At 37.1% G+C, this 10,812-nt stretch overlaps 1 protein-coding gene across 1 annotated transcript in view; it reads right to left on the reverse strand.

The window, feature by feature from the left end:
- LOC108572110 overlaps positions 1-10,812 on the reverse strand; it is a 27,457-nt gene that overhangs the window by 15,814 nt on the left and 831 nt on the right. Inside the window, exons 2-5 of the mRNA XM_017934339.1 lie at positions 9,804-10,065; positions 1,316-1,438; positions 1,110-1,200; positions 892-1,028 (exon numbers count right to left, since the gene is read on the reverse strand). Of these exons, the coding sequence (XP_017789828.1) occupies positions 892-1,028; positions 1,110-1,200; positions 1,316-1,438; positions 9,804-10,065 (613 nt within the window). The remainder of the gene's footprint in view (positions 1-891; positions 1,029-1,109; positions 1,201-1,315; positions 1,439-9,803; positions 10,066-10,812) is intronic.

Genomic DNA, 10,812 nt, shown 5'->3' on the forward strand with positions numbered 1-10,812 from the left:
TAAGCAAGTTGCGCGTTCTGCTATTATGGCCGGCTATCTGTACCGCTCGTACTCCTTAATACCTTCAATATGGTCTGAAGGCAATATCAACAGAAGATATTATTATTATTTATAGTAATAATAATAACAACATTATTATTATTTTATTATCCTTGAGGTATGAATAGGGCCATTTAGTCGTATATGAGACTTACCGATATTGTTTTCAGCCCATAACTTAACTTCCATAAGTTACTACGGAGTACGTGCTGTATTGCCAACCGACCGTAACAGCAGAGCGCGCGGCTCGCTTACCTAAAGCGGGATTACATCAGTCCTTTTCCAGCTCCTTGTGGCGCTAATTTTAAAGTCTCCATCCTGCAATAGGATTCATTATGTACTAGGTAGAATTTCAAGGAATGTGATTATATTTTTTAAAATTTGACAGTGAAATTTACAAAATAAAATATTATTACGACATTGTAAAATAGCAACCTTCGTTGTAAAAAACAAACGTTAAAGTATCTATTAATCGTGCAATACTTTAAAACTGTGTTTGGTCAATATGAAAAATCAGAAGATATGATCTTTAAAAAAATTAAAATATAATGTTGTCTGTTAGTAAAACAAAGATTAAAAGAATATTTACAAACTGAACTTTTCTAAATGCTAATCATAATGGAAGCTATGATAGTTGTGAGTAGAAACTATATTGTATATGTATATAAAAACGATAGAGATATAGTTTAAGAATGTCAAAATATTGAAATTCGTATAAAAAAGTAATTTTCTTATTTATATGTTTCATAAAGTTTTCATAATAAAACAAAACTTTTAAAAAATATACAAAATGTAATGTACCGCTTATTCAACTACTTCAAGAAATTATCTAAAATGAAGAACAGTTCTTACGTATATTCGAAGATGCGTTCAGTATAATCGGACAATCGTTGTCCTGGCCAGCTTACAAACAAAAGGTCGCATAACAAGCAAATCGTGACTGAAACATATCTGAGAGCCTTGGGTGTATCTTGTAAATTTATTACCGTCTAATTGTAGAAGAAACGACTGATAAATATATAGTTGTTGATGAATTGTAAAGATGTGCTCAAACTGAAATCAATACTAACCTGAAACTGTGTGAAGCTTACGCAAATCATGTTAAACCCCAACTGGAACAAATAAGACGTGGTATTTGCTTCCTCAAGTAGATTAGCAAATCTTCATAATTGAAAATAAAATGTAAAATTTAATATTTTAGTTTAATTAAAGCATTTTTGTATATTAGTGAAGACATGAATCAAAAACAGCCTCTGAAATAGTTATTAATACTGACTCGATTATGTGCTTATGCAAGAGTACACACTCTCTGAAATTTTGATACCATCTGTCTATGCGCTTGTTGAGATGCAGTTCCACGTTTATGGTATCATCTTCCACGAAATTTTCTAGTTTCACTCTAAACAGTTATAATTTGAAGATTAAAAATCTGTTGAGAATATATCTAGATTTGGCGTATTACAGTAAATTCTCCACAAGTGTCAGTCAGTTTGGATTCTACAAGTGTCAGTATAGATGATCCTACGCCTAGGTCTGCGTCATTGCTGCGCCTATGTTATCTCTCTCGCTGTCAGTCAAGCGTGTAACGCTACACCACTCGGTTTCTTTTACGAGATTTCACGGCTCGACAAATCATAATAGAAAAATATAATTTCTTTAATTTTACTTTTTTTCATCTGAAATTTTTTTTAACATGTTGGTGAGATTTTTCTGATGAAAATGACATAAAACACGACATAATTTGAACAACATTTACTTATTAACACGTTCACTGTCGCGCCAGATTTACAGGTTGCTGTCAGGCGGCCACAAGAAAATACATTTTAAGCATAGGATTATAGTATTATGCTTTATAATTATTTTTTTTCAATTGAAAATAATGTCTAGCTAGCTATGACGTTCAAAATTTTTAGTTGACAACATCTATTGTAATTATTGTAAACATTTGAGGCACTCCAGTCACTGATGACCACCATGGCCATATCGAGGAAACAATCTAACGTTAAAACTTATTGAGTGATTAATTTAATGATGTCATTTTCATCAGAAAAATCTCATCAATATGTTAAGAAAAATTTCGGGATAAAAAAACGTAAAATTAAAAAAGTTGGTATTTAAATCGCTTGGTTGCCTCGACTCACGTTTCATCCTTATCTTTTATTCGCTGTCCTTGTCTACGTTCGGCAAACTAGAAAGGCGGACGCGAGGCTCGAAAACGTAGTCCCTGACTCTACAAGTGTCAGGTTTAGCTTCCTTGCGGACTGACACTTGTAGAGAATTTACTGTATATGGCAATTAAGAAAAGGTATACGTTTAACTTGGAAAATTACTCCATGAAAGACTATAAAAAATTTACTATTCAAAGATATTTAAATTGTAGATAATTAAACTTAATATATTGATAGGTAAGCGTGTGAATTTAATGCGAAATACTTTTAATTATATATAAGTTGTATTATTTTTAAGTATCAGTAAATTAGTAAGTTGAACTGTAAGTAAATTATATATTAGTACATTCGTTTGTACATGCTCTCCGTATGGTGCATGTGCGTGTGTAAGATTTGAATGTATCCAAAAAAGTAACAAAAAGATTGTGGGCTAAACAAAATAAACTGTATTGTTTGGATTAAATTTTCTTTCGATGTGTTTCCTATTAAAAATTAAAATAATTTTTTGAAATTAAATAATATTGGAAAGATATGCAGAGTGTCTCTAAACATAAAGATGCTAGCTTGAGATCTGTGTCATATGCGTAACAGACATCGCTCGGGTACCGGTAGACTTTTAGCGCAATAAAGGAAACTGGCGAAAGTTTTGTACGCGAGCGCAACCTTCCACGTTCCATAAAACAATATTTTAACCTAGGATTTCTGGACAACTTGTCACCGCATGAGCAGGAAATTGTAAATATTGTTATCTTTATAATATCTATCCCGACAATTCATGTCCAGGAATCCTAGGACAATTTGTGACATAAAAAACCCAAAACTTCTCTCTCCATCATCTCACAGACCACACCAGAGCTGCTTAACTAAGTAAAAATACGTTTATAATCGATTTCTTATAAAATTATTGTTGATAAACTGTATACATATATCACTTTTCCTGAATATAATACCATTTTTTTCTTTTCTTACTTCAAAATTATAATGCGTTATTAAATAACAATAAATAATTTATATTGTAATAGGATTTTTTTGGAAAGAAAGGATTTTCTTTGGTATCTGGGAAAAAACACAAAAGTTTATTTAGCTTTCGTCGGTACATGTTAAATGTTTGCTACAGAATAATTTCGAACAAATCAATGCAGTGTTCGAGCTATTGCTTTTGCTTTCGGGCGTCCGCCTTTAAGCAGCCGTACTCGTGGGAAGGCGTCCGGTGAGCCTCCTGTACTCTACTCTCTGGAAGGCGCCCGGCGGATAGTCCAGCCGTTCTTTCCATTCCAGGAGCGACCCAGGTATAGCTCTCGTGCTCTCCTATCACAATATTATGTAATACGCGTGAAGTGAATTATAACAATTATTGCGGGAAGGCGTCCGATGAGCCTCCTGTACTCTACTCTTTGGAAGGCGACCGGCGGATATTCCAGCCGTTCTCTCCATACCAACAGAAGTACTAAGCAATCCTCTCCGAGCTTCCTCAGGCGTCCGGGTAACTTCCCGGTACTCTCCTCTCTCAGAGGCGACCGGCGGATAGTCCAGCCGTTCTCTCCTCCAGAGAGTGACCCAGGTGTCAGTCCCCGTACTCTCCTGTGCTGTAAGGGCGTCCGAAAGCTAGGCTTCGTACTCTCCCACTCTGAAGGGCGACCTATGGTAATACCTCGTTCTCTCCTAGCAGAGTACAACAAGAATGCCTGGCCTCGTCCGCGGCCGTGATACATATTTATATTTGACTGTTGCTAATGAAGCGCGGCTTATCAACAAGTCGCGTCGCTAACTGGCTTCCCGCGCGAAACCGCGAGAATCCCGCGTAAAACCGCGAGTCTACCGCGGTTCGCGAGCTATTTTGTTCTGGAAGCTTCTATCGCTTCGCGATTATTTGATTGTCGACAAGGATAGAGAGTCGTTCCTCTCACTTCCTCTCGCGGAATGGAAATTTTTGTCGCCGTCTTCGTTAATGGTTGTTACAATGTGTTAATAGAAAGAAGTAACATATTCAGAGTAAACATCCATTGACACTTTGTTCTCTGTATTTGTTATTCTTGAAATTTAGTCAAACCGTTTATGTAGGTCAGGTGGCTTAAATATTTTGAGTCTTGTAATCATCACATTCTTGTCTAATATGTTCGACGCTAACTCGTTAGGCTGCGTTCTGATTCTTTCTTCGTAATTAGTGCTATGTCGCTGGATTTCTTCCTTAATCATCGGTATTTTTAGGTCTCTATAAATGGCCACATTTGTGATGTACCAGGGAGCATCAAGCATTAATCTGAGTACTTTGGACTGGAATCTTTGTACAATCTCCAGGTTGGAATTACTGACAGTTTCCCATAACTGTATTCCACAAGTCCACACAGGCTTTAATATAACTTTGTAGCTCCTTAATTTATTATGTATTGATAGCTGAGATTTTCTACCAATAAGCCAGTACATGTTACGTAGCTTAAGGTCCAACTCTTTTCTCTTGGTTTTTGTGTTTTGCCCACGTTAGTCTTCTGTCTAGATGCACTCCAAGGAACTTCACTGTGTCTACAGATGGTATAAGTTGGTATAAAAATGATGATGGTATAAACATAATATACACAGACTTTGTCTCGCTAACTTTTATTCACCACATGCCATCCACTTTCGTATATTTTTAATTCCTTTTTAGTCTTTTAGAAGCTACATTGGGATCTCGATCAACTACTAATAATTTCTAATAATATTATTAGAAATAATAATAGGTAAATCCTCGGTGTATAGAGTGTACAGTGGTGGTCCAAGTACGCTTCCTTGTGGCACTCCAGCCGTGATAGGGTAAGACTTGGACAGCTTATGTCCGTGGCGTATATGGAAGCTTCTATTACTTAAGTATGACTTCAGGGGTAAGTAATACTGGGGTAGTTTCTTTTTCATTTTGTAGAGCAAGCCAGAATGCCAAACTTTATCGAAAGGTTGTCGTATGTCTAAAAAGGCTGCTCAGCAATACTTTCTTTCCTCTAGTGCATTTGAAATTACATTATAGACTCTATTAACTTGTTCAACTGTTCAATGGTTATTTCTGAAATCGAATTGGTGACTCGGAACAAGTTTCTCTTTGCTCATTAGAGTCTTCAGTCTTTTTAGCAGCAGTTTTACAAATAATTTAGACGTAACGGGCAATAAACTTATAGGTCGGTATGATGTAACGTCGTTGGGTGAATTTCCTGGTTTAGGAATCATAATGATTTGAGCAATTTTCCATTGGCTAGGGACACATGCTGCACGAATAATTGCATTGAACAGACTGGTTATGTAGACGATGGCCTTGTTCGGTAATTCCTTCAGGATCTTACCAGTTATTAAGTCATCACTAGGTAACTTCCTGGGATTAAGTTCTCTATCAATTATTTTTTTAACTTCTCTTAGACAGAAATGTTTTATTGGCAAAGTCATAGGCAAAGGAGAGTCTAAAAAGTCTCGAGTTTCCTTGTCATTTAAGTGAGTAGGACGAGAAGCAAACACTTCAGAGAGATGTTTAGCGAATACCGCTGCCTTGTCCTTATCACTTTGGGCCCAATCACCGTTCACTTTCCTGATTGGAAGACTTGGTTGCTGCGGCTGATTTATTCGTTTCGTTGCTTTCCAGAGAGAGTAATCTGAACTTTGCGTGTTAGTTAGGTTTGATAAGTTTTGCTTAATGGTATCATTATTGAACTCCCAAATGAGTTTTTTTAACTCACGGACTACCCTATTGAACTTGGTTTTATCAATGGGGTTCCTACTTATGTGCCATATTCTTCTTAATTTTCTTTTTTCCGCTAATTTTTCTTTAACTACCTTAGGGTAGTTGATGGTTCTTTCTTTAGCGTTAACTGCAGGAGTCGCTGCCCGGGCTGCCTCTTGTATTAATCTAGTGATATACTCAGTACCATCGATTATTTCCTCCTTAGTTTTTAGTGGTATCTTTAAATTAATTTCCTCATCGATCTTTTCTCTAAAGGCTATCCAATCCGTTTTTTCAATGTCCAGAGATGGTCACACGAGGAGTAAACCGCTCGCTCAACCTTTGATGCTCACCGTCACGCGATGGATTAGTAGATGTGACCGTTTATGAATGGGTCCGCTACAACCAATGAGTCCCGCCTTCCTTCCGCTCGTCATTTTCTCAGCAACGTATAGTACTTATGTATGTATCATACAATACACATCAATTGATACAAAAGAAGCATTTATTATACAAATAATGAAAACATAGTTATATGAAAAAATAGTAAGAAAAGCGTCAATATATCATTAATTCTATAATAACAAGATAAATATGGCTACAAGAATGTGGAAAACATTTGACAAAATAAATTAATATCCTTTAATAAAATCCATGAATTTTCTTGATTTGAATTTGATTAATACTGGTTTATAAAACTTTATAACTAAGGATTGCATGTTCTAGCAGATCTCGAACAAGTGTTCTTTTACTTGAAGGCACTCTGCATACAATAATACAGTGCTTCGCAACCACTGTGCCGCGGCACACTAGTGTCACATAATTTCTGACAAGGCTATTGCAATTTTGCTCCCTTTTTCTACGACATACTTATGCGAACAAAGTTTTTCGACACTGGTTCTAATTAAAAATGACAAACGATCGTGTTTAAAGGGTCTTGACCACGAACTTCGGGTAGTACTTCCTAATATAGAGCCAAATATAAAACGTATAGTCGGGGCCACGATATAGCGAGGTCGTAAAATCGGTCAGACGTCAAAGTAAACATGTTTTAGCTGCCGGGACCCGAAAATTGACAGAGATACGAGCAAATAAGTACTTGAAACCATTGTCAGGACCGTACGAAGAATTCTTGTATCCAGCGAAAGTTAACTGATTCTAATATACTTACTGAAAACTGCATACAGCTAGGACAAATTAGGGTTTCTCCCTCTTGGGGAAGCCGCTTTTGGAAGTACGGTTACAGGTAAAGGTCTTATTGATGTCTTTAGCATCTTAGTTTATCTACTCGTGTTATATACAGATAGAAAGTGCAAAAAGATTGTGTAGCTTAATATTAACATATTTTCCATTTGTAAATGAAATACCATTTTCTACTTGAAGTACCAAATCATATGCTACCATTCGTTTATTGTTGGAACCCTCAAACAGACTGCAACACACGGCCTTGAGTGCCGCAACATCAATCGGTGCCGATTCTTGAGAGTTTAATTTACGACCTCGCTATATCGTGGCCCCAACTATATATGTTCATCAAAACAAGCTCAAATATCTCATTAATAAATTAGTTATTATGTTTAAATTAACATTGATTAAGTAGGCGTAAGTAAATACCAAACAACAAACTTTATATTTAAATTTAAAGAGGAAATTTTTTTTACATGTAATCTATAACTATATATTTTTGTTCTTGTGTTGGTGTACAATTCAAATTGCTTTATATAAAACGTAAATAAAAGTAAATATCTACATACATAGAGCTATTTTATTGTGTTTTTTATCTAATAAAAACATATACGTATTACTGTAATTTATGTTGTGATGTCGGGCGACCCGACATTTGAACTAATATTAAGTCTAAATAAGGTACTCTAGATATAAGCTTCATATGTAACCGATAGCTTAAGGCTCCCTTATCTCCTACACTCCTTCCCCAAAACAGCCTCCCAAACCTGACACGTTACACATTCCATAATTATCGCACATAAACTCGACTGCCACTTCTCACAACTCCTATCACATAAACATCCTCCCAAATTCAATCACAGGTTTTCCATGCCTCCTATCTTCCAAACATCCGCTAAACCAAACACAACACCACTATCTCACATAATATTCAATCACGGCTTATCTCCCAAATTTCCGCCTAACTCAATACGCAGTGCGAGCCTACACTCAGACCATATAAAAAGAGCCTCGGACGAGGGCTGTTCGTCCATTCCCAGTCGGAGCGCTTCCCGCTCCTCCCTGAGTCTCCGCGTTCGTTTCCATATCCAGTGTTACTATATCTTGAGTTATAAGTCTCTACACTCAGACCATATAAAAAGAGCCTCGGACGAGGGCTGTTCGTCCATTCCCAGTCGGAGCGCTTCCCACTCCTCCCTGAGTCTCCGCGTTCGTTTCCATATCCAGTGTTACTATATCTTGAGTTATAAGTCTAAGTTAGAGTTTAGTATTGTAGTTAGTGTTAGTTAATTATAGTAGGTATAGAATACACATATACAGGGTGTCCCGTAACTCTTCAAACATCCGGAAAGGGGGGGTTGCTGGGATGACTCTGAACAACTTTTTCTTAGACCAAAATGTTGTTTGAAGCTTCGTTTTTGAATTATTAACGAAAAACACTGGCCAATCGGAGCGCGCGTAGAGCCCCCGCTCAGGGACGAACGAACTGCGCGCTCTGATTGGCCAGTGTTTTTCGTTAATAATTCAAAAACGAAGCTTCAAACTATATTTTGGAAAAGGAAAAAGTTCCGGGTGTTCGAGGAGTTATGGGACACCCTGTATACACATACGCCTAGCGTAGATTTCTATCACCGGTAACCTCCAAACTCTCGCTTAACAACAAGGAATCCATCGCCAGCGACACCGCAACCAGTTCACCCTCGTGAGTATTGCACGCTGTTACGTTCATAAAGACCACGGATCCCGGTTAGACGTGTAAGAAATGAGAGATTCCGGCGGCGAAGTGGTGGCCTGGACTTTGTCACGCAGGAAGAGAAAGCGCGCGGGTACCTGAGGGTCCCATAAACTAAGCCCTTTCCCCGAAAAGTCGAACGAGGGGGGCTCCAACGGTTTTTAGGAGTAACACGGGATACGACGCGGAAAGGACACTCTGGAAATAGCCTTCGAGCGAGACGGACGCCGGAACACTTAACAGTCGCTTAGGAATATAGAATAAATACATTTTTGGATACCACACTATCCTGAGTTAAATTCTTTTTTTCAAGCGGTGCTTACAGACGCGTGGCATACGTACCGCGTGAACCGAAAGATTGCCGATCGTCAAAGGCCCTGCTAAATAATAGCCTGAGTCGCTATTATTTTTCCCTACCGGGAACGGGGACGTGACAATGTATATGTAAGCTTTTACTTGTGGTATGCCGCGGAATTGTCGAAAAAACTGTTGGTTTGCCGTGGAAGATAAAAGGTTGCGGAGCACTGCAATAATATATTCAAATATGTATTTCTGATATTTTCTACAACTCAGAGTTTGATATTGATACACTTATTAATAAACTTGTAGGATGGTAACAAATATTAACAGTAATTAATTCATTCATTCGTTTAGAAACATAACGTTGACTTTTAATTAATTAGAAGTTCGTATTTTATTACGATTCCCACAATAATTAGTTTTATTTAATGAAGTGTAAATATGCAAAAAATTGACATGTCAAAATGGATCATCATAGTTCTAGAAACATGTACCGTATATTGTACTAATAAATGTTATTAATGTACATAACATTAGAATCTATCGACATGTACTTGGCGACCTGTATATTTTTCTATGAACAAGGTCTGGAATTACAACTGTATATGCAATACGTACATATAGGATATTATTTTGATTTTCAGAAGGGTACGTCTCGTCTATTTATTATTATTTACACAGAAAAAGGCTACATGATTACCTTAAGATTTCACAAAGTCCGCATTCGTGTAGGACGTACACAGCTATTATCGAGTTGATAGAGACAACAATCGCAGTAAATGCTATAGTACCAAAGTATGAATGCACTAAAAGGGTATAGTAGTATTTGTCCACATCCACGAAATGTTCAACTCGAAATACCAACGGTCGATCGCTGGACACATTGCTGAATCCTAAAGTGTCAGCTGCATTCAGCAGTAATGGCATTGCCGCAAACGGTGTTATTAATCCGAATAAAAAAGCTGTTATCAATGTATCGTGAATTACATTACGATTCCTAGAAGTTTCGAAGAAGATTTTTCTTTCGTCTATATTTTTCCAATGTAATATGCAGGGTGTCCCGTAAAGAGTGTAACACTCGGAAATGGGGGGTTGCTAGGGTGACTCTGAACAACTTTTTCCTTTATCAAAATGTTGGTTGAAGCTTCGTTTTTGAATTATTAACGAGTTCAGTTTTTCTTCTATCAATTGTCGAGATGTACCCGCCGAACCTCTGCCACAGGGCCAGTTAACGTATAAAACGATTGTATTTTCCGGGCGAATTGTACACCTACCGTCACACTTATGCATATCTTAATAAATTGAGGTGAAACAGCGTAACGACGTTTCCTCAACCACCTCAGTGTCATAAATTACACTAATTTGGCTATTTTGCGATTACGATGTAACAACGATTTATTTTTTATAATATCGTCGAAAACAGTAAAAGTGGCCGTGCAGTGAAGTGAGTTCACCGACCCGGTTGTAACATCAGCTGTTGAGGGTTGCCTTGAAAAGTCAGGATCGGCACAATGACACACTTCCGCCGAAGCAGGTTAATTCGTGAACGAATGGGTAAGTTTTTCATAAGTATTAAAACACTTTATTCCTTTCGGATAACGAATAAAAGTATCGAAAACAGTTATTAATTTCTCAAAATTGGTAAGAGCACTTAATTTGAATAAATGGTAGTATTTGTAAAATTTTCACCTACTATTGACATATTATTT

This window comes from Habropoda laboriosa, unplaced genomic scaffold (genome assembly GCF_001263275.1).
Source record: "Habropoda laboriosa isolate 0110345459 unplaced genomic scaffold, ASM126327v1 scaffold16, whole genome shotgun sequence".
NCBI lineage: Eukaryota > Metazoa > Arthropoda > Insecta > Hymenoptera > Apidae > Habropoda > Habropoda laboriosa.